This window comes from Mirounga angustirostris, unplaced genomic scaffold (assembly GCF_029215605.1).
Source record: "Mirounga angustirostris isolate CCGP_5_RB_7025 unplaced genomic scaffold, mMirAng1.0.hap1 SCAF_17, whole genome shotgun sequence".
NCBI classification, from domain to species: domain Eukaryota; kingdom Metazoa; phylum Chordata; class Mammalia; order Carnivora; family Phocidae; genus Mirounga; species Mirounga angustirostris.
In genome coordinates, this window is record NW_026991725.1 from 45,114,689 (window position 1) to 45,142,628 (window position 27,940).

General features: G+C 51.8%; 1 protein-coding gene across 4 annotated transcripts in view; it reads right to left on the reverse strand.

The window, feature by feature from the left end:
- ZZEF1 (zinc finger ZZ-type and EF-hand domain containing 1) overlaps positions 1–27,940 on the reverse strand; it is a 101,906-nt gene that overhangs the window by 19,951 nt on the left and 54,015 nt on the right. For all 4 annotated transcript variants that reach the window (XM_064583084.1, XM_045890151.3, XM_045890150.3 and 1 more), the window contains 17 exons: positions 26,199–26,439; positions 23,817–23,896; positions 21,604–21,697; positions 20,067–20,535; positions 19,276–19,440; positions 16,209–16,328; positions 15,389–15,550; positions 13,862–13,991; positions 12,096–12,234; positions 10,525–10,690; positions 9,458–9,720; positions 8,206–8,366; positions 5,778–5,931; positions 4,317–4,456; positions 3,722–3,999; positions 2,428–2,602; positions 1,565–1,697 (listed from right to left, as the gene is read on the reverse strand). In XM_064583084.1, the coding sequence (XP_064439154.1) occupies positions 1,565–1,697; positions 2,428–2,602; positions 3,722–3,999; positions 4,317–4,456; positions 5,778–5,931; positions 8,206–8,366; positions 9,458–9,720; positions 10,525–10,690; positions 12,096–12,234; positions 13,862–13,991; positions 15,389–15,550; positions 16,209–16,328; positions 19,276–19,440; positions 20,067–20,535; positions 21,604–21,697; positions 23,817–23,896; positions 26,199–26,439 (3,070 nt within the window). The remainder of the gene's footprint in view (positions 1–1,564; positions 1,698–2,427; positions 2,603–3,721; positions 4,000–4,316; positions 4,457–5,777; positions 5,932–8,205; positions 8,367–9,457; positions 9,721–10,524; positions 10,691–12,095; positions 12,235–13,861; positions 13,992–15,388; positions 15,551–16,208; positions 16,329–19,275; positions 19,441–20,066; positions 20,536–21,603; positions 21,698–23,816; positions 23,897–26,198; positions 26,440–27,940) is intronic.

The following is a 27,940-nucleotide window of genomic DNA, read 5'->3' on the forward strand; positions in this document are numbered from 1 at the left end:
GGGAAGTAGAAGAAAAGGAAAACCAAACAAGTGAGGCAAATAAAAAACAATCAAGAACTTAGTACATTCAAACTCAATCATCTTGATAACTGCATTAAATGTAAATAGTCTAAACATCTCAGTGAAAACACAGAGATTGTCAGACTGGATTAAAAAAGAAAATTCCACTATGTGCTATCTGCAAGAAATCCACTTTAAATGTAAAGACACAGGCAAGTTAAAGTGAGAGCATACAGGGGCACCTGGGTGGCTCAGTCAGTTAAGTGTCTGCCTTCGGCTCAGGTCACGATCCCAGGGTTCTGGGATCGAGCCCCAAATCGGGCTCCCTGCGCAGCGGGAAACCTGCTTCTCCCAACTCCCTCTGCCCCTCACTCGTGCTCTCTCTCTCTGTCACTCTATCTCAAATAAATTAAAAAAAAAAAAATCTTTAAAAACATACATTGATCAATCTCTGGTGAGACACTCTAGGAAACAAACAAGAGAAGACACAAAGTACCAAATTCAGGAATGAGAGAAAGCAGCTGCTACTCCATGCCAGATGAAGAGAAATTAGAGATCTCAATTTATTTCCTAAATAAAGAGAGACATATACAGTGCTCATGGGTCATGTTAAGATGTCACTTCTCCCCAGATACACAGACTCAATGGTTCCTTGATAGAAACTGACAAGCTGATTCTAAAATTTATACAGAAAGGCAAAGGAACTAGACTAGCCAAAACAATGCTGCCAAAAGAATAACAAAGTTGGAGAACCTGATTTGGAGACTTAGCATAAATCTATAATGGTGAAGAGAATGTGGTCTTCGAGTGAGGACAAATATTTAGATTAATGGACTATAACAGAACTCATAAACAGACACACACACACACGTGGGTAAACTAATCTCCAACGAAGGTGCCAGGATAATTCAATGGAGAACTAGTCTGTTCAACAAATGGTCCTGAAACAACTGGATGTTAATATGCAAAAAAGAAAAAAGACAAAAAAGGAAAAAGAACAAGAACCTTGACCGTTGCCTCACCCCACACACAAAAGTAGCACAGATGGTGCCCAGCACTGAAGCTGAATAAGACAGCAGATTATTTCAGAAGCAGAACTGGGCACATATGGTTACATACTCCAGGCTGTTTTGGGGCTGGAAAATTAAGTCAAAGGTCACTTACGATCTACTTTCACTGTTCTACTGATCAAGCAAAATTGTCACCACAATTACTCAAAGACGTTTTACGCTCCTGTAGCTGTCTGACTCCACTGTATATTTAAATTACCCATTAGAAAACAAGTCACCAGCCAATGACCACATTAAATATTCAGACCCTAAGTGTGTCCCCCCAGAACCCTGGAGCCACATATACAGAAAGACAGCACAGCTAAGGTCTTCCAATTTACCCTTATTCAACCACATCACTTCAGAGATGAGGAAAAAGACGCTCAGGGAGTTATAATTTGCTTTTTAAAATATCACATGCAGGGGCAAGAACCAGGGTATTTTCATTTATTTCAGGGTATTGCAGAGATTTGACAGCTTCCCTCCATTCTCAGAAAAATAATCAGGCTTGGGACCTGTTTTCCTTTTCCGGGTTTTGACATCGACGATCACAGCCCTGTTCTTCTCCGTGAAGTGCTTCAAGATGATTACATTATGTGGCTCATTGGCGTTATCCATATACACACAGCGGGTCCCCACGCAGAGGACCTAGAACGTGACAGAGACCAAGAAGGCAAGTCAGGAGCACAGAGACACAGGAACGGGCCCTTCAGCAGACACAAGTCCAGTCCTCTCCGCTTGTGCCCCGGACTTCAACAGGTACGCAAGGACGGGCACTCCTGAGTCGAGGGCCCGGTGCAGAGGTGGTTTACATGCTTGCTGGATGAAGCCATGTTTCATAGTCCTCTTTGTCCCAACCAATTGTGAGACATGAAGATTAGAAATGACATCAAGGGCGCCTGGGTGGCTCAGCTGGTTAAGCGACTGCCTTCGGCTCAGGTCATGATCCTGGAGTCACAGGATCGAGTCCCGCATCGGGCTCCCTGCTCGGCGGGGAGCCTGCTTCTCCCTCTGACCCTCCCCCCTCTCATGTGCTTTCTCTCATTCTCTCTCTCTCAAATAAATAAAATCTTTAAAAAAAAAAAAGAAATGAGATCAAGATGAATGCCAGCTGAGAAACAACTGTACTCTGAAGTTCTGTGTGATTTAATAACTTAGTGACTTATTAGTCAAACAACTGGCTAATAAAAATGAATCAAATAGCTAAACTGTTAAAAATGCAGTTGAACAAACCATCCCACAATCTTGAAACTATACCAATACCGTAAATGCAAATTATGCAAATGAAGGGAAAAAACCTCCCAAAGCTATACGCCACAGAGCCCCTGCTGTGTGTGATGAGGACGGGAAGGTGGGCCTGACCTTCAGAGCGAGGTACCTGTGGGAAGCCGACCAGCACGAGCAGGGTGAAGATGTTGCTGTGCTTCAGCTGGAAAGGCAGCTGCTTGACACAGTGGTCTGTGAAGGTGGCGATGACATCTCGCCACAGTGGGGCACCGCTGAGTGACCGCAGGATCTCCGCCATGGAGCACGCCCAGTCCAAGCCCACCCGGCTGGAAGGCAAGAGCTCCGTTAGGCGGCAGGGCTCCACACGAACTCGGCAGAGCTTGCTCGCTACGCTCCAAGGCACACGCGGCAGCGCCCAAGGGCCACTCACCCACTAGTTTAAAAACTATCAGAATGAAGCCTCTGTCACCTCTACACTCAGTAGACACTTAGGTTTTTAAAAACATCTCTGTAAAGAGTCACACACGCACACACACGCGTGCGCACTTGTGCATACTCGCATCTACATACAGAAAAAAAAAACTTGGAAGCCAATGTATTAAAACAGCACCACGTGCATTAAGATGGTGCAGCCGGGGTGGGGGGTGGGGGCGCCTGGGTGGCTCGGTCGGTTGAGCATCCAACTCCTGATTTTGCCTCAGGTCATGATCCTGGGGTTGTGGGATAGCCCCACGTCAGGCTGCACGCTCAGCGCGGAGTCTGCTTGTCCCTCTCCCATCTCCCACTTACACACTCTCGCTCTCTCTCAAATAAATAAAATCTTAAAAAAAAAAAAAAGATGATGCAGCTAGGGTGATTTTTTTCTCCATTTTTGTTTTCCAAATTTGGTACCCTGATTATGTTACTTTATAACAAAAATAGACCTATTTTCTTCAATCCTAAAGCCTACGCTTATTGCTGCCAGGAAAAAAAAAAAACCTACACTATGTATCATCAGAAAGTTCAATCAGCAGATAGCACCCAGACTGCACAGCTGTTTTAATGTGGGTTTTCTTTTTTTTGTTGTTTTTTAACTTTTTTTTTTAAATTTACTTATTTGACAGAGAGAGACATAGCGAGAGCGGGAACGCAAGCAGGGGGAGTTGGGAGAGGGAGAAGCAGGCTTCCCGCCGAGGAGGGAGCCCGATGCAGGGCTCGATCCCAGGACCCTGGGATCATGACCTAAGCCGAAGGCAGACGCTCAATGACTGAGCCACCCAGGTGCCCCAAATGTGGGTTTTAAGTACAATTTTAATGTCAGTTGACATCTTTTCTAGTAAAATGAATTCTATTCTCACAAGAGACGCCTACTGCACACTGAAGAGACAACACACTGAACTCAATCACCAGCCAGACCAGGGACTTAAGGAAATGAACACCAAGGTGGGACAGAGTGCGGGGGCTACCTGTCCAGACACACAGCTCCCAGGCTGAAGAGCAGGTGGGTGGTCTTCCAGCCATCGGGCACAATGGAACTGTCCCCTGATGCAAACAAGGTGTGCTTGGCGGAGAGGACCTTCACCACCGCAGCATCCACCTCTGCTGGTAAAAGGCGGGTGATTAACTGGCCGAGAAGACCCAGTGTGAGGTGGTAGGTCTCGTTCAGGTGGCCTGCGTTGGAGATGACAACCTGAAACATGAGTGGGAGGACGTGCTCCAGGTGCATCACGGGCACTGTGGGGTCCTGCCGAGAGAGGGAGAAATGCCTGTTCAACACGGGATCCACGTAGCCACACCAACTCAATGCTGCGTCCGTTCACGTCTTAGTTACAACTGGCCAGTGCCGAAGGGCCCATGCAGTGTCCTTCATCAACAGCTACGCCCAATCAGACATCCTCAGGCATCATCCTCTGACCCTACTTCTAACTGATTATGCTTCTCTCAGGGACACACACGTGACTATGAACAGGTGGTTTCAGTAGACGGATTTCCAAAAAAACACATTTTTCCATATATACCACCACCCCTCTTCCAAAAAAGAAAACGCCATTTGTCTCTTACCAACTTTAAGGGAGGTAACATGGCTGCTAGTAATCCCAAAATCCTCTTCTGGGAACACTCAGCAAACACCTGCTCAGGGCTGGGAGTAACCCGTTTTTCCTCGATGGGCTCCTGAGACAACACGACTATATTTTCAGCATCTGAGATGTAAAACATCACGCTTTCAGATTTCGCCAGCTTCTACGCACGTACAGATAGGCAAGTAAAGTGTCGCATGGTCCCCGTGCTGCCAGAGGACACACCTGGGACGTTGCTGAACCCATCCTGCTCAAGGAGGCCTACCCTGACCACCCGAGGTAAACGCAGAGCACCCCCTCTGCACTCACCCATCCCCTGACCCTGCTCTTTGGTGCTCAGGCCACCTTCGCCCTTTAACATAGCCAATCAGTGATATTTATTATTTCTACCCCCTTCTAGGTGCTCGGTTATCACAAGCGCCTAGAACTAGAGCATAGCAGGTGCCCAGTGAGCACTCGAGGAAGGAACAAACTACATGTGGACCAGGACGCCGGTGCTGATGCAGACCAGAGTGGACAGGGACTGACTAGGGGTACCAGACTATTGTCCGGAAGGTAGGATTACGTGCAGTGCACAGATGGCCATCAGCCTCTTCTGAGAGCTGGCCGCACACACAGGGCAGGACGCCAGGTGCTCAGCCCTGCCTCCATCACGGAGCAGGCAGCTGGGACAGACGCTGCCTCCCCGGGCTGCCCCAACGAGGAGGCTCTTCAGCCCACAGCACCTCCACCTTCAAGCCCGTCAATCTCCTTGACACACGGCTCTGAACGTGCCGCGGCTATCCCCAGACAGGCAGCTCAGGGCCTCCACGGCAGAGCGACACAGCACCCCCCAGGGCTCTGTCCCTGCGTGCCTGCCAACGGGACTCTCCCCTGCGTTCGCCTGAGGGTTTCCCACTCTGGGGTCTTCGCTCATGCTGTTCTTTCTGCCCAGAAAGCCCTTCCCCAGAGTGGATCCTAGCGCAGCTAAGGTCCCTCGCAGCCCAACCTTTACAAGGCTTTCTGTGGATACAGTCTGTTCCGGTTAGAGACACCCGTCACCACCAGCATCCACCCACCCCTCTCTGTGGACAGCGCCGCATTCCCCCTCAGACTGCAGTTACCTGGACCTTGGTCTACACCCCCCCCAGAATGCAAGCTCCGTGAGGGCAGGAGCTCTGTGTCTGTCTGTCTGACCTGGTCCCTGTCGCGCCCCCACCGTCTAGCTCGGTGCTGGGCACACAGCAGGCGCTCAGGAAATTAGGGAAGAACGAGGCAGGAAAGCAGGCAGAGTGAAGGAAAGGTGACTTTCAAAGTGTGATCGCTACCATCTGATACAAAACTGAGAAACCATGAGCCCTCGGCTGCTAGCCAACTTCAAGTTATGTGCAACAGATAGCTCAGGGATTGGTCTGTGTGCGCTTTAAGATGAAAGAGATCAAGGTAATGACCAAAGAGTCTCTACCTGGATGCCCTGTAGGTGTGCTACCATCTGCAGGTGAGTCTGAAATTTGAGTCTGGCACGAAGGACCCTTCAGAGCTGATGCACCTTCTTCATCTGCCTTACTTCTCTGCTTGCTGTCTAAAGGTCCGACTTCCTTAGGACCACCTCTCTTGCCCTGAAAACAAAATGTAAAGGAATTAAGGTTTCTTCTAACAAAAGTTGGCTCATTAATGCTGTGACATAATATTTAAAATCATTAGCCAGTCTTTACAGACTAAAATACTTTTGAATTCCCCAAGAAAATGTCCCTCATTTCTGTGACAAATCTATGCTCTAATTAAGACAGTACTCACTGCATCCCATCTCCCAAACATCTCCCAAATGCCCCTGCATCAGAGCCCGCAGTCTCATAAGCCATGGCCCCACTACAAACCTCTAATATGTTCTATTTAGCCTTTAGAAGCCACGTACAGAAAGTTCTTCTCTTGGGAAGAAGACAAAAAGGTGTGGAATTCTTTCTAGCACAATGAGCTCGCTTACACCTTTGAGAATTTTATTTTGGCAAGGAGCCTTGTTAAGGGGGCTCTCGCTGGAGTGGGGAGGCTTTCCTGGGCTCAAGAGTCGGGCAGTAAGCTGCCCAGATTGGCAGGATGCTTGGCCTGCACTTCCTTAGGCCTTTTTCCTTGGGCCAGGGAAAGCCTCTAAGATGAGCCCAAAACATCCTTCTGCAACAAAAATTAAGGAAGTGCTCAGAGAAAAAGGAGTATCAGAAGGACACCGAAGCCAGGTGGGAGGAGCTTCCACTGGCCAAACACTGGACAATTTCAGCATCAAAATACACACTGAAAAGTAGTAGATTTTAAAGATTTTACTTTTTTTTTTTTTTTAAAGATTTTATTTATTTGACAGAGAGAGACACAGTGAGAGAGGGAACAGAAGCAGGGGGAGTGGGAGAGGGAGAAGCAGGCTTCCTGCGGAGCAGGGAGCCCGATGTGGGGCTCGATCCCAGGACCCTGGGATCATGACCTGAGCCGAAGGCAGACGCTCAACGACTGAGCCACCCAGGCGCCCCTAAAGATTTTACTTTTAAGTAAGCTCTATGCCAACACAGAGCTTGTGAGCTCGAACTCACAACCCCGAGATCAAGAGTCACACGCTCTACAGACTGAGCCAGCCAGGAGCCCCGAAAAGCAATCAATTTTAATCCATGGAATAAAACAAATTCACCCAGGTCACTCTGGTATGAACTGATGGTAAGTGGACACACAGGGAGCAGAGTGCTCACGGGTGCAGAGACACTAGGAGCTCAGAGGAAGACACAACTGTTCCAGGCTCAGGGGTGAAGACTGCCCCTGCTGACAATGTCCTCTCTGCCCAGCACCACCTGTGGGTGGCTCAAGTGCTGCCCGGACGAGGGGTTTTGTGGTCAGAAATGTTGGCGCCCCGGAGACCAGGCTGAAGCTGACGTGGTCTGTCTGGTGCTGCCTCTCTGGCTGAGTGAAGCTGACAGAATCCTCAGGTTTTCACCAGCCATCTTTGCTTTTGCCTTGCTCTAAAGGGCAATGGGGTCTCGGTGAGTACAACCACCAAACGGGGGATCCCTGAACTAGTGAATGTGACAGAGATGGAGGACAGAAACGCCCACCGCTCCCCAGGCCAAGTCAGGGGCGCTCACAGCACCTGAGACCTCAAGCTCCGGAGGCAGCATCGCAGAAGCTACGCTGTGCTCTCCCACAAAACTAACTTTAAGACTGCGGTCACAGGCTACCCCCAGATCCAGGAGGCTTCCCTCCTACTTACACAGGAGCGTGCAAACTACCGTATCTGTTCGGTAAACAGAAAGCACTGAGGATTACCCGTCGGCTCACTAGGAGAATAGCTTCACGGCGCCTGGGTGGCTCAGTCCGTTAAGCGTCTGGCTCTAGGTTTTGGCTCAGGTCATGATCTCAGGGTCGTGAGATGGAGCCTCACGTCGGGCTCTGCGCTGGGCGTGGAGTCTGCCTGAGGTTCCGTCTCCCCCTCCCTCTGATCCCCACCCCTATGGCGCGTGCTCTAAAAAATAAAAGCTTCGCATACACAGCATACACAGTGTTCGCCATGGGCCAGGAACGAACCTCCTTAGGTACACAGTCTTCCTTCCTTGCCATCCCACCAGAAGGCAGGTAACAGGAACAGTTAACACTGATATGGAATGTACAACGGACACTGTCTTAAGCACTTTACACACATTAGCTGCTGCGTAATGTGTGTAAATCCTCAGAACAGCCTACGAACGGGTATTAGTATTCTCGCCCCATTTCACAGATGGGAAAGTGAAGTGAACAGATGGTGGCAATGTGCCCGGGGCCCGACAGAGCAGGGGCTAGAACCCAGGATCTGCCCTGCCCCCACCTGCAAACGGCTCCCCGTGTCGACCTGAGAGTCTGCCTACTAATGCACCGTGACGTACCCTGCAGTGCACAGAAGGGCCCGCGTGGGACGGGTCCTCAGCACCCTGGACGGCTCTCTCCTCCTCTGGCGTGCAGGCGGGCACAGCGACCAAAGGGACCCGACTGTCTGGACCAGATTCACCATCTGGCAGTACACCAAGAAGAGCTAGAGCTTTCAGACCTACATGGGGAGCAAATAAGAGAACGGTTAAAAATTTTAGAATGAGGTCATTTCCTGCACATGCCATAAATCACTACATGGAAGGAGATGGCTGGGTTCTCCACAAACCAAACCGAAGCTCACTCAGTATGAACCTCCTTGGCTATTCACATCTACTTGGCCCCTGATGTCAGGCACCAAAAGTCTGAGTAGTGAGGAATGCGTGTACTTTATTAGCACAGAAGACAGAGACACAAGAGGACGGTCCACTTAGAAAATCATAAACATGACAATTCCACTGTAGCCCCACACAACTAGATGTCTACGTCCCCACTGGCAAGCTCGGGAACACTGGTACTGCCCACGCGCTGCCCAACACAGGCCTGATGTCCCCACCATATCCTAGAACAGGGAGTCCTGTAATCTGAGCGGGATTCAAACACCTCCAAAGTGTAACATGCACGTTACATCCCCCGAGTGCCCCTCAGTCAAGTCAAAGTCGTTGAGGTATTTTGTTAGTCAAACGACTTCAATTACAAACAGCTCTCATCTAGAACGCAGTTATGTGGAATAGATCTGCACTCCAGGTTAAAAACAACATTCCTTGGGGCGCCTGGGTGGCTCAGTCGGTTAAACGACTGCCTTCGGCTCGGGTCATGATCCTGGAGTCCTGGGATCGAGTCCCGCGTCGGGCTCCCTGCGCGGCAGGGAGTCTGCTTCTCCCTCTGACCCTCCCCCCTCTCATGCTCTCTCTATCTCTATCTCATTCTCTCTCAAATGAATAAATAAAATCTTTAAAAAAATAAAAACAACATCCCTTTGGCAAGCTAAGACTGGTAGGCTCAAATACTAAGTACTTCATCCACAGACATTAGGAGTTTGATTATTACTTTCTTCTTTTTTTACAACTTCACGTGAGTATCTTAGAGAAACTGAAAGTATTTTGATGCCACAATTTTTCTCAGATGCACGTGGGAATCTGGAATTAGCTCCAAAGCAGGGTGAGCGCCTGCCGTGGCAAGCGGGTCAGGCCGCCTCTCACCAAGCGCGGTATCTCACTTCCCGCACAAGCAGCTGAGAGCCGGCTTGGTTCCGTGCGCGGGGACGAGTACCTTTTCCCTGGTGAGCCTTCATCAGACAGTCGCCGACGAGCTGCATGCACTCGCCCCGCAGGGTGCTGGCACTGTTGCGGTCCCGGGGACCCAGCTTCTCCCCGTCCACATCCTCCGCGCTGGCCAGGTGGGCACTGTAGAGAGCCAGGGCGGCAAACAGCAGCCAGGCGTAGTTGTGGATGTAAGGCTGGATGAGCCTCTGCCGGTCGCTGATGCGGATGGTCACCATCGGATGGGCCGTGACGCTGTGGGTGGGCAAGTGGCTGCAAAGGCAAGACGTGATTATGGCCGACTTTGTGAGGGCGCAGAAAGACCAGGACCTCAGGGGCGAGTGCGTGGCCTCCACTGGGCGCGGTGACCTCCAAGGCTGTGGCAACTGAAAATCTGAAGACAGGTATGAGCCCTATCCCCAGAGAAATGAACCAACACAAACACCGTGCACACCGTTTCAGGATTTCACACCCCCCACCCCTGCCCAGGCGAAACACTGCCTGTGGAAGGGGGAGGAAGAGCTCCTTATTGTGAAATTTTCCGAGTGTGGTAATATCATTTTGGTAATGTCAGAAAATGCTCATAATTTTTTTTTAAAGATTTTATTGATCAGTCAGAGAGAGAGCGAGAACACAAGCAGGGGGAGCAGGAGAGGGAGAAGCAGGCTCCCCGCCGAGCAGGGAGCCCGATGCGGGACTCGATCCCAGAACCGTGGGATCATGACCTGAGCCGAAGGCAGACGCTTAACGACTGAGCCACCCAGGCACCCCCAATGCTCCTAATTTTTAGAGGTGAATGTGAAGTATGTATGAGGGAAATGATCTGAGGTCTATGATTTGATTTAAATCACTTTAACAAAGAAAAAAAGAAAAGAATAAGCTAAGCACACAGAGCAAACTCTTCCCAGCTTTTGAATCTAGGTAATGGCCATATGGGGATTCTGTGTACTAGTCTCTTTACTTGTGGGTATGTTTGAAATCTGTCATAGTAAAAAGGCTTTTAACACACACACACACACACACAGCAGAGGAATACACGAAGAAAGCGTTCCGTGGCCAGAAGTGATCAGAACATACCCATAGGAGTATTTCTTTGCCGCATAGCACCCATAGCAGAGATCGAAGTCATCACACACATTGCAATTCATCCTCCGGCCGATGATCAGGCCCTGGCAGTGGTCACAGGTGAACTCCATGCTGACCATCTCATGGTCATCTCCATGGCCCTCGGGCTTCACCCCACCTGGGGAAAGAACACTAGCATGAGCGGGATCGGGCAAAGGGCTCTCAGAAGTGCTAGCTTCCCAACACAAACCAATTCAGAAGTAGGGCTCTGCCAAGTTACTGCTCAGGACGTCAGGGGCCACGGGCATCTTCTGGAGTCCAGGCTGTCCTGCCCAGTGGCTCCGAGCACATCAACAGTACTCTCGGCACAGAACTTCTTAGCCGTGGTACCACGCACCGACCCCCTTTCCCAGTGCCACACGGGGTCTGATGGAATGTACTACCAATCCCCATCATGACGACCATCTGGCAGAAACAAAGTCCACGTGCCCATCTGTGAGCTGTCTCCCGTGTGACCCCTCCTCTGACAGACATTAAGCATCTGCTGTGTGACCCTGTTAATAAGCACTGAGGAGTGACCAGGTTTTTGCTCCCACTTTTTCATTCCAGAATCACAGAGGAAAACAGACTCCGCAACCTCAAACCCAATGAGTGAGAAAGCGTTGGTGTCGGGTGTGGTCCCAGCCCGGTGGGGCTCCGCACCCCACCACAGACCCTGCTGACCACTCCTCGCACCTGGCCCACTTCTGCCCCTGCTGCCGAGAGCCTGGTCACTGCTGTGAGCGACTCCCTGAAGGAAACCCCTGTAAGGCCGGAGCCACCTTCCCCCAGCAGAGCTCCAGGGATGTCAAAACCCCACTGTCCACAGATTCCCTCAGTGTCCTGGCTGACTGCCCCAGGGTTCAGGTGTGGGCCCTCCCTGTCTGAGCCCACCACTCAGCCGGAAAGACACCTGAGTGCGCCGACCCAGACACACCGCAGAGGCTCACGCCTCTGTCCCTGACCGGCTCTGTGTCAGACGGTGATGCGCTGCCTTCACAGCATCCAGCTCTGACTTTCTTCAGAGACCAATTCACCTCCTCGCAAGCCTTCCCCGCAACAGCGATCGTTACCACTTCTGAACTTCCCTGGAACACTCTGTATCAGCATGCACACCCCTGTGCTGGGAGTGCTGCCATGACTGGGACATGCGCACGGAGCACCCAGCTGCTCACAGCTGTCAGCCGCACGTCAGCACCCACACATCAAGAATAGTCAGGAATTTGGGATGTCTGCTTGTGTGTGTGTATCTGACTCCCTGTAAACTCTGCACACCACCCTGAGTGGCACCAAGGATTCAGAGGGAACAGCATCTTCTGGACGCTCAGCCGAAGGCACACTGAGCGGTCCCGTGCGTGGATCGAGTACCCACACCCAGCGGGATGGAAGACAGAAGCACGTCAGAGCACAGCCCTGGAGCCTGTCGTGCGGTATCTGCCGACGGGTCAGAGAACAGCACGGGGCAGGGCTTCTGTCCCGCACACAGGACTTCCACGACGAGGTCACAGGAAACGGAACAAGGGTCCCTCGGGGGCGGCACGCACCCAGGAAGCAAGTCTTGCAGAGATCCATGTCGCTACACTGCAGACACCGGTAACGGTGCCAGGGCGCAATCTCGTCACACCCATCGCAAGAGATGTCCACGTTTAACAGGTCACAGTAGCGAGCGATGAACATGTGCATCTGTAAGGTGAAACACACACAATTAGCCAGCAGGCCTTCCGACGTGGCCACCACTCAGCGATCACCTCACCCACGTGGCGCCAGGTGCCGGGTGAGAAGGTGCGGGAGCCTGGCGTCTACTTGGGAACCCCTCGAGTGACCGCACAGCGTGACAGCAGGTCTGACGGACAAAGTCAGGGCCCGAGAAAACCCAGCCAGGCTATCAGCGGCTGTCAAGAAGGTCATGGAGGTAACTCCGTGTTGAGACCTGGGGGCAGACAGGTATCAGCCGGGCGGGGGTAAGGGTGGTGGGCACACCGAACAAGATCAGTAGCAAGTTCTACTGGAAGCACCAAGAGGGCAGGACGGTGGCTCCTAGGACTGGTGGTAATTCAGTGCCTGGGTGCAGAACGTGATACAGAGCGGGAGAGAGGTGGAGTCATGCGACCACTCTGAGCGTTCTAAAACGCTCCTCTGGCTACTGATGGAGAATGGACTGAAGGAGGCAAGACCACGGTCAGGGAGACCGGCCACGAGAGCAGCTGTCAAGGGAGCCCCATGACGGGCTAGGGGCTGCACGGCTGTGAAAGGTGGGAAGGCCCGAGTGGCACTAAGGAGGCAGGGGTGCGGCGCCTCGGGGACAGAGCGGACGCGGAGGCGCAGAAAGGAGAGGTCGAGAACGACACCCAGATTTCTAGCTGGGATACGTGGTCGGACAGGGAAGTGTTCAGAGACACAGGGACACTACCTACGAAGCGCTGTTTTTGCTGGTGCTTAACAGGAAGACCTTCTGGGGGGACAGCAAGGGCGCCGCTCCCCGAGCAAGTTTTCCTGGAAAGGAGCCGCAGGCCTTGGTACAGGTTCTCTTTACAGCCCGGAACCACGGGAAATAAATCCCTAAGTCGCCGCACCGCAGCAGATCAAAGCAGATCTGCCACGTCACCCCCGGGAAGATACTAACAACAAAGGCCGCACCGCCCCGTCCGAGCACCACAGAGGGGCTCCACGAGCAAAGTAAGTGGCGCACAGCAGGCGTGCAAAACTAACAGAATGAATGAATCAGGCAGGAGACGCCTGGCACAACATGGCGGTGGTGGACCGACGCCTCACGTGGAGAAGGACTCGGCAGGCCATCTGAGCCCGGGCCTCCGCGTGTCTGACCACGTAACTCGGGATGTGTGTGCACGTGGCTGCTCCCGTGTGCTCAGCAGGCAGCCTGTAACGGACACGTGGCTCCGCATTATTCGCCCACAGGAAGCGCATGCCGCCCAAGGACACCGGAGCCCAGGGCCTTCGGCAAATTAATAACCTCATGTCGCGCTTCAGCCTCACGAGCCCACACTCTGAGAGTCCAGGTCTACAGGAGGGAGCCGCGGGCTCTGAGTGTGGCCAGTCCAGGCTAGAGAGCAGAGTCGGCGACAGCTGCCTCGCTAGGGTCTGGCCAGGCCAGGGTTCAGGGCCCCCTCCCCACCCCCCCCCACCCCCCGCCCCAGAGGCTAGAGAGCAGTCAGCGACAGCTGCCTTCCCAGGAGGTAGACTAACCCCTGGGAACCCTCCGGAAGATAGCCCACTGGCATTCTCCCAGGCAGACTGTCCTCTCCAAACTCCCAGCCAATCACTTCAGATCACCCCAGCTGAGAGGTCTTACTTTCCTCTGCTTCTCTGGATCTTCCTGGGCTATTTTCTCATACCAGGCCTCAAACATGCCATCCTGACACTCATCCATCCATTCTGAGTTCTGCTTGGCATCAGCAAGCTCGTCTTCTTCACTCCACTGGCTGAAAGAAGCACACAAAGAGAGAAAAGGATACCTCTGCCAATACTCTAGGAAGAGCTGGGTAACAGGCTCTGTGTCCTACCGCCTAACAGACGGAGCATTTTTAAACTTCTGAGGGGAAGATGTGCATGTGGTTTCCAAAGCCCCAGGATTTGCGAGACTGTTGACAGGACACACCGTAGAAGGAGACGCCCTTTCCAGAGCAGACGGGACAGTGAGGAATTAGAGCCTGAGAGGGTGTATCTGCAGGTGCAAGTCCCCGACAACCACGTGTGGTGAGCCTCCTCTGGGACGCTGGCGGCATCAGCTCGAAGGGAGGCAGGAGGCCCCGGGGACTGGCTCTGTCCCCGGCGGCTCTCAGGCCCTGACACTGCACTCAGCCCTGGTCCTCGGTCTCCTCAGTGCAGTGTCACACAGATAACCTCATGGGCTCCTTTTACAGGCAAAGTCACAAGTTTCCACAATTTCAGTTTACAGTTTGTTCTAGCAACCAGACTTTTAAATATAAAAGGATGTGCTCAACCACAAATGCAAACTATTTACCAGCCAACCAACCAACACACACTTGTTGATTCCTGTGTCCCACCAGACTGCCGCCAGGCCTCCTTGCACTCAGGAAGGGGCTGGGCGCTGAGGAACCGGAGGTGGGCGGGGGCGGGGGGCCCTCCGGGACGACCTGGCGCAGGCACGGGCCCACACGCCCACCCCGGCTGTGTGCCAGGTCTGGGACACAGGAGACAGGTGGAGGTCTAGCCCCTCCTCCAGAATGCCCAGGATGTCTGAGAAAGTGAAACCTGCGGCAACACTGACCCACTAATTCCCCTGGTCCTGTCCCATGCCCTCCGTCTCTCGTTTCGTTCTTTCTCCTCCATGCACACGAGTAGCTGATAGGTAAGTGGACTCGAACAGGGTGGAGAGACACTCATTACAAGTGGAAAGGAAAGAAAGTCCGCATACTATTTTTTCTCATATCTTAAGTCCTTATAATGTGCAAGAGGTTACAATGGCTAAAACCCCACATACACGTAACTGAAAAACAAAGAAAAGGATTCTCCGATTCAACAAGCTGGACTAGGGTCTCCAAAAATGCGGAGGATCCTCGTCCTCACAGTCCCATCATCACCACCTTCCACACACTTCCACGCACCAGACACTGTCGTCAACCCTGAGAAACACAATTCATTTACCCTTCACAATGATCCTATGAGGTAGGTAACATTACTATCCTCCAGGCGTAAGAAGGAGGAAACGGAGGCACAGCGGGTACAAATGAGTGTCCTAAGGTCACCCGACCAGGCCGTGGCAGAGCCAGGATGCACTACGGGGAGTCTAATGCCAGCAACCGGGCCCTGAACTCCTCTGCTCCGGGCACTGCGGGGTGCGGGACTGGGTTCTTACCTGATCACACTGTCATGCACGCTTATATTTTCTTGCGACATCTTCATGAGGAGATGTGGTAACTGAATGTCCACAAAGAAGGTGAGATCGGCGGGTTCCCAGCCCATATCCAGAAGATGGAGCAGGGCCGTCTGCACACAGGACACGGCAGGCAGCAAGGACCTAAGGAGCCCATGAGGTGCGAGTTATCGAGGCTGCCATCCCCAGCGGGACGGCACAGACGGCACACGATGCAAGTCAGAACCTGGTGTGCCTGCAGGTGAGAGCAGACTCCCCACGCTCCACACAAGCCCCCCTCCGAGGGCAGCTGGGCAAGAGTCCCGGGAGCACGACCTGAGGTGTCCGCCATGCCCGCCTCGGAGCATTCTGTGGTTAAGGACAGAGCGTAAAAACCACGACCCGATAAGCAGCCCGTCCCAAATTAGCGCAGGTCATTCCTTCAGCGCGGACGGAGAGGAAGATCGTCCGACTTCAGGTTTCTGTCTAAACCACCTATGAGGGATGATACTGGGGAATGGCTTCACACCCAAGTCTTAAAACTGCACATAACCCACGAAAAACTGAAAAGGACAGGTCGTACGTTCTTACATAAACCAAGCACCATCCCCTTGAAAAAGGACACAGCACACAGAAAAAAGGCTGGGACAAAGTATCTGAGCAAGTTCACGCGAGCAATTAGCGCTAGATGGTAACGTCGGGGATTATCATTTTCTTTTTCACTCTGTTTTTCTCCACATTTTCAACACCGAATGTGTATTTCCTCTAAAGTCAGCAAAAATAGAAACGTGTGTTCTCTAGAGATGATGAAGTGATACAGTACCTGTCACTGATGCTGCTAAATCCTTTAACTGCTTTGACCAAAAACAGAACGAACTGGTAGTAAGTGTCTCGAATCTCTTTGTGCAGACGTGCGCCACAGCCCTCCAAGTGCGCGAAATAACTAGACACAGAGAAAAGCACTGATGACTTAAGTGCCGAAACAGCACGGACTTCACGGTCGTGATTCCCTCCACAAAACAGAGCCCAGCAGCTGAGCAAAGTGGCGCGGAGGCCGGAGTCAGCGTGAGCACGTAACTTCAGGGAGTGGCAGCACGGCAGCAAGGATCCACCTGCCGGGCCAGGAGTAAGGGAAGGCAAGGACTTCTCCTTCTTGGTCAATCTAACCCGCCCCCGGACCTTCACCGCAGCCAGGCCCCTCGGCCCTGCCCACCCTCCCCTCCCCAGTGACCTCAGCACCAGGCTCGCTGCCTCTCCCACCTCAACGCTTGTCCCCTGGGAGACTTCAAGATCCACGGGAACGATGCCCGGGCGCCTCTGCCGTGGTCACCTCCAGCCTTCTTCTGACCTCGTCACCACAGTGACGGCAGGACTTCTGAAATCCTGACTGGATTCAGAGCGTCCTGCTCTGCCCCCCCGCCCCACCAACAGTGACTTCCACTTCTGAAATTCCCTGGAACCCCAACCTGTGACGCTGCCTCAGGGCGCTGGCAGCCCGGCTGAGATCCCACGGCCCCTCACCGCCACCTCACCCGAGCAACCGCCAACTCCCTGCTGCTTTCTCCCTCCACAGACTGGCCTGCGAGAGCTTACACCGGTATCCAAACAGCACAGTGCTGCTGGAGGAAACAGCACGCATCGGGCTGACGGGCGCCACTTTCAACTCATGACCACGATTCTCAAAGGAGCACTCAGAGCGCTCAGCCAGACTGGCTTTCTCACCTTGCGTTACTGTTTCAACCCTTCGTGCCCCTCCTTAAACTGCCACGACTTCTCCTAGCCCTTCACTTTTAGCTAGGACTACGCGATTTTCATTTTATAAAAGCAGAAAGATCATACAGAGGCCCCCATCTCTGCACCACCAAACCGACCAACCGGTCTGCCCCTCCATGCGCAGCACCATGCTGCTCGGGCCGCCACAGACGGTCCCCCAGCTCTGTGCAAACCAACCCTGTGCGTCTGCACCTGCCATGCGATGGGCCCCCTCTTCCTGCATCAAGAAATGATGGTCTGTGGTCTCTCCCTCCCTTTGCCCCCCCACTCCATTTTCCTCTCCACCCAGTCCAGCTGGGCCTTCAGCCCCCTGGCCCCCACAGGACTGCAGACAAATCCAGTGTGGCGCCACCTCCCACATCAGCATTTGACACAACGGACAAATTCTTCTCTTGGCTTCTAGGACCCCGTCATCCCCTGGATTTCGCTCTTGATGGCTACTCCTTCGTGATCTCCTCAGTTGACCCCTGTTCCTCTGCCTGAGCTCTGAGTAAGAGGTGCCCCTCAGGCTCAGTCTTGAGCCCATTCTTGTCCATCTCTACGCTCTTTCTTGATCATCCAGTCTCATGGCTGTAAAGATCATCCGCATGCTGACAGCATCCAAACTCTATCCCTAGCCCTGGCTTCTTTCCAGAACCTCAGACCCTTACCTTTACTCCCTGGATACCATTACTTGGATGTGAAAAAAGCAGGTCTAACTTAACATACCAGAGCAAAGTCTGATTTTCGCCCCAATCTGTTTCTTCCATTCTCTTCCCCTCAGTAAAATCCGTCACAATCCACTAACTGCTGTAGCCAACATCCAGCAGCCCCTTCCTTCCTCACGGTTCCTTCCGTCCAATCCATTGTGCATCACGGTGACTCTACCTCCAAAGCAGATCCTGAGTGCCCTCCTTTCTCTCCATCTCCAGGACCATTCCAGGGTCCAGAGCCTGCCACTGCCCGCCTGGCCGACTGCACCGTCTCCCGACTACTTTGCTTCCGTCCACGCTTTCCCACAGAGTAGCCAGAAGTGACTTTCATAAATGTAACCGTGTGTTCCTCCTGGGCTTGGGATTCCCCACGGGTCTCCCACCTAAAACTCAGTATGAAATCCAAACACCTTAAACCCCGTCCTACAAAGATCGGCATCATCTGAGCCCCGACTCATCTCCTGAGCTGGTCTCCTGCCATCCCCTCTCACTCAGGCACGCCGGTTTTTGTGCTGTTCCTGGGGCCAAGCCCTCACCCCAGGGCCTCTGCGCTGTTCCTTCTGCATTCAGTGCTCTTCCTTCTGAGCTCACTGGTCATTCATCTCTTGGTTTACAGGCTGACTTCTCAGCCCCGCTCCCTGAACACGCAAACTACATCACTCTGTTGGAGGTCACCACACGCCTGGGACGGACACATTACATAGATGGAGGAATGGATGGATTTCTCTCATCATCCGTCTCTCAATAGAATACAAGCTCCAGTAGGCATACCTGGGTAGCTCAGGGGGTGAAGCGTCTGCCTTTGGCTCAGGTCATGATCCTGGGGTCCTGGGATTGAGCCCCTTGTTGGGTTCCCCACTTGGTGGGGAGTCAGCTTCTCCTTCTCCCTCTCCCTCTGCCCCTCCCCCCTGCTTGTGTGCATGCACCCTCTCTCTCTCAAATAAATAAAATCTTTCAAAAACAAAAAAAAAGCAATACAAGTCCCATTAGAACGAGACTCTTGTCTGCCTCATCCACTGCTGCACATCCATCACCTAGCACAGTGCCTGACATAGTCAACGCTCAGGAAGGAGTTGTTCAGTGGCTATTAGAACCACGTTGTAAGGTACTCAGATTAATGTCCTCATTGTACATGAAAATTAAATTTAGTTCACAGCTTCCAGAAGCCACCTGTTGGATATGGGTACACAGGGAACACAATCCTCACTGTCTGGTAAAACAAAGCTGACAAACTCATCAGGAGAAATAAACAAGATTTCTGGCATTTACTTACTAGAAAGAACCCGTTTCTCCTTAGGATGAGAGAACTGACCAAAAACAAATTTGCATCCTACACGGAAATAACAGTTACTAATTAAAGACAACTAGGGTTTCTTTACAATTGCCCGGGCCTGTTTTCCTTGCAGATGTGTGATTTGTACTTACTTGGTAAACTCTTTCTGGCAGGTGAGGAGCTCCAACAGGAAGAGTACGTATGGCGGATGGAAGCAGTGAGGCTGTCCGAGGGACTCTGAGCAATACTGAACGATCCTCAGGACTTCGAGGACACTCTGCGCCTGGGCTCTCCTCAAGGCAAGAACCTTTACGACACTGCAGACAGAGGTCAAGTCAGGCGCGGCAAGAGAGCTCGAGCACACTCACCCTGAGATCACGACCTGAACTACGGTAGCAGCAGGAGCGTCACTCTGGAGGGGGACCTGGCCCTGCTGGCTCCTGTCCGTCAGTGCTCAGCGGCAACAGGCACAGCTCACAAACAGCCCAGAAGCCAGACACCCCAAACTCGCAAATTCAGGAACTGGAAAGGGACTCTGATCTTTTTACTGCCCCACGGAGACGAAGCTTTAATTCTTAGGGCAGGAAATTATTAAAACATGTAATACTTCCAGACCTGCAGACCCGCTGACAGATAATTTTGTCAGAAAATCTCAAATCCTAAGTTTCTCCCAGGATTAATGTAAGACACATTTATAAATGACAGCTACCAAAACCAATGTTTCTTTTTTTAATCCTGGCGTACATTACTGAGATCTAATTTACATACCATGTAATGTACGAGTCTTCAGTATTTTCAGTAAGAAAATACTTCTTAAAAGAAAAAAGTAACCACCCAATTTTGTCTTCACCGTTCTAACACAAATCTTGATCTCTCCTTCAAGTACTCCTTGCTCACTTGTACTTCGTGAACGCTGAGTACGGGGAGGGCACTGGCGGCTCACCTCTCGTGGGAGAGGGACTGGTCCTTGATGAAGTCCAGGACGTCCTTCAGCACGGGGTACTTCTCCTTCACCGTGGGCGCTGGCCTCGCCTCCTCCACGGACCGGAAGGAGAGCAGCCGGAGTCGGCCTCGGGTGAAGGGAGGCCGCCGGGCGGGGGTAGAAGGTGACGAGGGCTCTTCGGCGGCGGCAGAGGACACCTCGGCAGCAGGGGGCCCGCTGCTGGGTGGCAGCTTCGGCTGCACGTCCGAGCCAAGACCCCCAACGCCCGCAGCAAGGGCGCCCGCTTCCACGGGAGACACGGAGGCCTGGAAATGCTCCTCCACCACAGAGCTCGTCCTCGGGCGCTTGTCCCGTGGCTGGAGGTGATCCGTTTCATCTGCAGCCACCAACCTGTCACAGCTTCCTTTTGAACTCACTCCCACGGGCAAAAATCTCAGTAACAGGAGGCTCTTCTGAATACACTCTTTTGCTAAATGCAGAAAGCAAGGAAGGTAATGAAAAAAGGTCAAAATTCAATTCACTGCTTACTTTTGGAGAGAAAATAATCTCTTTAAACTCCACAATTTTGAACAAGAAATACCTCCATTAATAAAGTGACATATATCTCCCTCTGCCCCTCACCCTGTTCTCATGCTCTCTCTCACTCTATCTTTAAAAAGAAATTTAAAAAAAATAAAGTGACACACACATCTTCTGAAGAAAATAAACTCTTATGTGATTATACAAATCAAAATCTTCCCAGCACTGTCAGTACACTTAAAAGGAAGTTTTCTTGTGGACATTTTTTTTTTTTTTAAGATTTTATTTATTTATTTATTCGAGAGAAAGAGTGAGAAAGGGAGGGGGGAGAGAAAGAGTGCACTCCAGTGAGGGGAGGGGCAGAGGGAGGGGCAGAGACTCGAGTGGACTCCCCACTAAGCGCAGAGTCCCACACAGGACTCGATCCCAGGGCCCTGAGATCACGACCTGAGCCGAAATCAAGAGTCAGCTGCTCAACTGACTGAACCATCCAGGTGCCCCTATTGTGGATATTTCAAACATACAGAGAGAAAAGACTATGAGGACCCCATCACATACCCCTGACCCTGCCCAAGGCCAGTCTCGTTTCACCAGCCACCCCCTCCCTGGACTATTTCCATGCAGATCGCAGGGATCACACTATTTCATCTAAAAACTTCACATTTCTCTAAAATAGCAAGTTTTTAACATAACCATGATACCACTAATTCCTTAATCTCACTGAACATTCACTGACAGCACACTTTAAAAACAACAAAAGGGGCGCCTGGGTGGCTCAGTCAGCGAAGCACCTGCCTTCGGCTCAGGTCATGATCCCAGGGTCCTGGGATCGAGCCCCACATCGGGCTCCCTGCTCCGCGGGAAGCCTGCTTCTCTCTCTCCCTCTGCCCCTCCCCCAGCTTGTGCACTCTCCCTCTCTCTCTCTCTCTCACTTTCTCTCTCTCAAATAAATAAAATCATCTCGAAGACGGGTCACCAGTTTCCTAGGAAGTGTAAACAGAAGGCTCAGCACACTCACCCAGGCTCTCGGGGTTCACCTCAGCCGCTTCCGACCCATGCTTTTCTTCTGCCTCGTTCCCCAGGTTCATCAGGGACTTCTGCTTCATCTCCAACTGGGGGGAGAGTTTGAGCCACACAATTACAGTGTTCAGGAAGGGCCACGGCACACAGCATGACATCATGGAGAACTGTACCTGTACAATTACTGTCCAACTCTCGAGGACACAGACCTCAGCTGTTTTTGTTTGTCCTACAAGTAATCCAGGCTTTGAAGCTGTCTAACGGTATGTCCGCAACACTGCCTTCTTTCCAACTATGCCTTGTTTGGGAGGGGATTGTACCCCTGATCCCATTACTTAAAAAATCGGGGCACACGGGTGGCTCAGTTGGTTAAGCGTCCAACTCTTGATTTCAGCTCAGGTCGTGATCTCAGGGTCCTGAGATCGAGTCCTGCATCGGGCTCTGTGCTCAGTGCAGAGTCTGCTTCTCCCTCTCCCTCTGCTCCTCCCCCTCCCCCGCACTTGTGTGCACTCTCTCGCTCTCTCTCTCTCTCTCTCTCTCAAATAAAGAAATAAAATCTTTAAACAAAACGTAGAACATTGGAGCTGGAAGGGCCCTTATCCAAAGCCGACCTAGCACGGACAAAGAAGTGGAGGTCCAGAGAAATGAAGGGTCTTGCTAGGGTTACGCACCCAGTTTGCTGCAGAAGTTGGACCAAAATTCCATCTCTACTCTACCCTGTGTGAGGGGATGCTTGCACGTGATGCTGGGCCTGCCAGGCAGAGAACAGCGCTCCTAGTACCAGGGTAGGCAATGGTCACAGCGGGGGCCATGGTGCTGACAGCCCAGGCAGAAGGCCACGTCTGGGAGAGGAGGCTGGTGTCTTGTCCAGCTATCGGCAGTCGTCCCACACTAAACCAGAAGCGCGATCTACGCTGTGCCTCGTCAACTGCCAAGTCCTTTCACTTCGAGTGTCCGTGGCAGTGAGTTTATCAGTCTTTTCCTTAGGCCACTACTACAGCTGTGGTTTCCCTCCACACACTGTTGTGACCCTCCTCACACCCTCCTGATGACAGTACCTTCTAGCTTCTCTCAAGAATCTGTTCACCAATGACTTGGAGCTACTTGGATCTCTGTTCTGACACGTCTGCTACATTCTCACAGGCTCCCTGACTCCTCCGGCTAGGCGTCTCAGGTCACCTGTGTGTCCTCACACTCAGCATGTCCCAGAATGAATTCACAGCCCCCACCCCGCCCACTCCCAGCTCCAAGGCCATTTCCTCCCCCGTCTGGTTAATGCTTCCACCGCCCAGCGAGTCCCCAAGCCGGGCACGTGGGAAGGGTCCTGGACACCACACCACTCACACCACTCACACCAGCCACAGAACCTGACCATTCTACGCCCAGGGCAGCCACCACGCTCGCTGAAGAACCACAGCTGGTCTCCTGCTCTCAATCTCATTGCCCGTCCTCTCCAAGACTTAACGATTCCTCCTAATTACTACACAGTACTTAAGATGATTGTGAATATGTGGACCATAATAATAACACATAGGGATTCAGCTCCATGCCTAAGAAAAATAAATACGGTTCTCCTGAGTCTGACGGTCATCATTTCCAGGACTTTGAGGAATTTTACTACACATGTACGTACCTAACAGGACACAGACGTGGGTGGTGTGTAAACTTTACTCATGGGTTCCCCTAGGACTTGCTTCTGCTCGTCATCACGTGTCAGCTGACCTCCGTCACTCACGGCAGGGCAGCACCACGCACACCTCCCACGCCGCGATGTCGCGTTACGCAGTAACACAACAGTCCCCTCTGCCCGTCCTCCCACTCGAGGGCGCTCCGTCCCTCCGCTCCACGGCTGTCACAGGCGGCCACTCAGAACCACTGTTCTGCAGCACAGCAGCCTCTCCCTGGAGAGCGGCCTGACCCCACCCAAGGCCGCCAGCGTCCGCCCGTCGGAGGCCCCGCAGAGTGGCCCTGGGGCTACGGAAGGGCGTCTGGAGCTCAAGGGCGCGACCTGTTTACTCCGCACGTCCTCAGCACCCACTGCACTAGGACTTCAAGGGTTCTAAGTTATTTCAGAGCTTCTCACGCCACTGAACTTCAGTGAAAAACGAAACAAAACAAAACAAAAAACTCGAGAGCTGCTCACCGTAACTGCACGCAACCGTGGTGCGAAAACTCAAAATACGTAAGAATCGCATGCGAAGAAAATCTTACCATCCATATGCGAATCCCATCTGCCAAGCAATACACCTGTGCAAACTCCTCGCTCAGGGCTGTGTTGCCCCCACTTTTTACTGGGGAAAGGAGAGACGATGAGATTATACTCAGTTAACTCAATCCAGTACTGCAACTTTAAGCACAAAGTAACTTCTAAAACTCCTAACACAGAGACAAAGTCTTTCCCCTGATGCTCACACCGTGCGGGTGGAACGAGGGAGGGATCAGTTAAGCCACAAACACCAGTAATGGGTTCTCTGTGTTACTACAAACTCACTTTTTTCAAGGGAACAGCATCTGAAATGGACATACTATTAAATGGAGTAAAATACTTAAAGTAAAAATATGAAAGTAAAATATCAAAAATATTAAAAGTAAAATGAAAAGTATTAAAAGTAGGTAAAAAATAATTATTAACATGAAAAAAGTTCACGGTATAAATTAAGTAAAAAAGATTGGTTTTGAAACAGTATAAACACAAAATTATCTATTTAAAAAGACCATATATGTTAGAAACGTGACGGATATATATGATCTATACACAGATAGATACGCCATGTAAATATGCCTAGATAAAAAGCCCAGGTATATACACAGAAAAACATCAACAGATGTGTTCTTGAAGTGGTGAGATTACAACTGACCGTTATCTTAAGTTTTCCTGTACTTTGTAGGTTTCCACGTGAATGGGTAATATTTTTGTAATTAAAAAGTAACAAAGAAGTTGTTTGTTTAAAGGAAACATCTCCTTTCTTGGCTCGTAAAAACTGGAGGATCACAGACTAGAACAGCGCGCAGCTCTCCACAGAACATCCGCGGCACCGACGAACAGTGCGAGGGCCACGGCCACACACGGGGGAGGCGCTGGGCGCCCCCGCAGGCACTGGGAACGCAATGCTGAGAGAAACAGAGCTGGCTCTGCCCTCAGGCAGCTTACAGGCTAGTTGAAAAACTCCTCCCGCGTACCTCTAATGCAAAAAGGTGAGCCATTTTTAGACATTTTTAGAGCTAGACAAGGCCCACCCCTCAAGGAGCTCCGCCTGGTAGGACCCAGAAAGAGCCCCTGAGGAACGGAGACCAGCTGTATCTCCGAAGCCCAGCGGTAGGTTATTCTGGAAACAACCTGTATTCAGGGAAGTTTCTAGTTCCCACATCAGACTGTATCTCTCTCCTGAAATTAAGGATGTGCTATCTGAACATGATCTGAAAAGGAGCTGGGGAGCCTGCCACCAGCCAGAAACTTTGTTTCTCAGCTTAAACTCACAAGGCTTTCATCTGCTCAGAGTTCCCGCAGGTAAAAAAGACTGTCCAGCTCTCGTACTATAATTTGATTATGAAAACATAAACTGGAATTTTTTTTTTTCTTTAAACCTGGCAGGTCACCTGGTACCCCACCTCCTAGCAGAGACACAGTCTTCCATAGGACACTGGTTTTCATAAACCACTCATGCCTCAATGTAGGTTTTATTTATTTGAGCAGCTTCTTCAAGGAAATAGTAAGAATTGAGGGAGGAAGGATTCACTGAGATGTTTTAGAAACCAGGAAATAAACTCTGCGCTGTGAGAGCTAAACAACTGGGTGGTACGGGGCAGGAGTGACTGTCACTGGAATACTTACTAACAGCGGCAACCATCTGTGACCTGCTCTAATGGGGAAAGCACTGTTCCTGCTCAGCTCATCTGCACCATGAAAGCAACACACACCCTGCCAAAGTGCTTGGGAAAAGCCCTAGCTCCTCTTTACGTGGGGTTTGAAAGGTTCTTCCCTTGAGAGATTACGGGGAGAGAGAGGCCCTCCCTCCTGTGGGTCCCACCGGCTGCCGGCTACACACACAGGACGCAGACGACATCTCGGGGGGGATGCGAGGAACAGAAATGGTGAGGAGCGGGCTACCAACCAGGAAGCCTACAAAAGCTTTCAGTCTAAAGATAAGAGTGATTACGTTTCCCTCCTTGGTTATCAGCACACTGAATTACCAAAACAACTCAGGGTTTAACCAGCATTTCTTAGAATGTTCAAGCTACCAACTCCCGAGTTTACAGATAAGGGGACGAAGGCACAGAAAGCTTGTGTGAGTAACCTGAAGCTGCGCAACTTCTAGTTCTCGCCCAAGACTATAACCCAAGTGAGGGTCTCCTTCCCTCAAACTTCTTGGCAGTTTTCCACAAGGATTTTGGAGAAAGAAGTGACCTGCTGATCAGGAAACTCAAGGCTCCTTGCATACACGACAATCCACTAACTATAACTGGTCACGGATCTTCTGACTGGCAGAGTAGGACTTAACGAGATGAAGTCTACAGGCGTAGAGATATATTTCAAAATGTTAGAAACGTTCCCACTGGCCTTCGGATCAGAAGTATCCCTGTAATATAAGTTACCATATTTCTGCAGCTTCTCATACAAGCCTGGAGTGCGACACACCAGAGCGGCAAAGGTGGCGTTCACAGCTTGATCAATAGCAGAACCAGCAACTATATCTGTCTTTGGGGCCTGTTTTCTACATGCCTGTATGAATCCTTTGAAAAGTTCTGAAAATGGCCCACAGAAGTTCTGGGCAGGGTCTGACTGTGCAAACTCAAGAAGAAAGTGGTGGCAGGGGTCGTCGGGGATGTTCTTGACCTGGAACAAAACAACAAGAACACATCACGTTGAACCAAGTCATTCAGACAACCAAGTTCACCCGACACTGACTAGAACAAAGCATAAGGACAGAACAGGAAGCTTCAATCTACTGCAGAAACCAGAGACACGGCTTTAAAAACAAGGAAAACATAAATAAAACACTACACGCGTGAACACGAGTGCCACCGCAGAGGGAAAGGTGAGCGAGTGCCAAATGCCGGGAAGGGGAGCCCATACTGAGAGCCCCCGGGAGAGCTCCTGGCAGGCTGGGTGATGAGGAGAAGGCTCCTGGGGGGTGCGGCTTCAGGCCGGACCCTGACAACTGGGCAGCTCTGGCCCCTGAGGATAAAGCCATTAGCAGAAGTGAAGTCCCAGCTGGGGAGCGGAGGGGTAAGGTGAAAGGAGACTGGACAGAGCCTCAACTGTCACACTGAGGGGCTTAGGCTCCACCCTGTGGGCAACAGGAGCTATTAATGGTGCTTGGCCACAGAAAATAACAAGATAATTCAGCAGTTAAAAAACCCTGGTAGGGGCGCCTGGGTGGCTCAGTCGTTAAGCGTCTGCCTTCGGCTCAGGTCATGATCCCAGGGTCCTGGGATCGAGCCCCACATCGGGCTCCCTGCTTGGCGGGAAGCCTGCTTCTCCCTCTCCTACTCCCCCTGCCTGTGTTCCCTCTGTCGCTGTGTCTCTCTCTGTCAAATAAATAAATACAAATATTAAAAAAAAAAAAAAAAACCTGGTAGGTCCCAATGTCCCAGTACAAGCGCAGGATGAGGGCCTGGAGAAAGATGTAGACGGAGGAGCTGGGAGGAGCTGAACACCCCCAGGAGAATCCACAGGGCTGGCGGCGGACTGGGCGGGAGACGTGAGAACAAGCCGGGGCGCCGTGGCTCAGCGCCGAGGAAAACAAGAACGGCAGTGACAGCAGGGAGCAGCCAGAGGAGGGACATGACCACCTCTGAGTGAAGAGGAGTCGGGACACCAACATGGAACTACCCAACGAGAGGACAGGGACACGGGAGTGGAGCCCAGAGAAGCACCAGGGCTACGGGGCTGTTGTTTCGGGAGGTTCTGCACAGATGTGACAGCAGAAGAGCGAAGACAGGATAGAGTCTTGGTGGGCTGCGGGGAAGGGGACAGAGCCGAGTTAAGCCTCCTCTCTAGGGAAGGAAGAACAGGAGAGGCCCACTGAGGAGGCAGGGCTGCAGTGGAGGTCAAGAGAAGACAGCGGGCTGTCACGGAGCCAAAGGAACAGAGGCTCTGAAGGAGCCAAATTTAACAGAGGTCAAGGGGGGAGGCTGAGGAAGAGCCCCAGGATTCTCAGCTACCCGCGGAGTGACGTGGGCGAGGGAGGGAGGAAGAGCGGTAGAGCAGAGACGGAGGCAAAGGGGACGGCAAAGAGACAGCAAACAACTTGTCCAGCTCATGAGACACCGTAAGCCGAGGGAACACGCCGCTGCTCCACGGAGAACAAAGTGCGCACAAATCGTTTACTCTG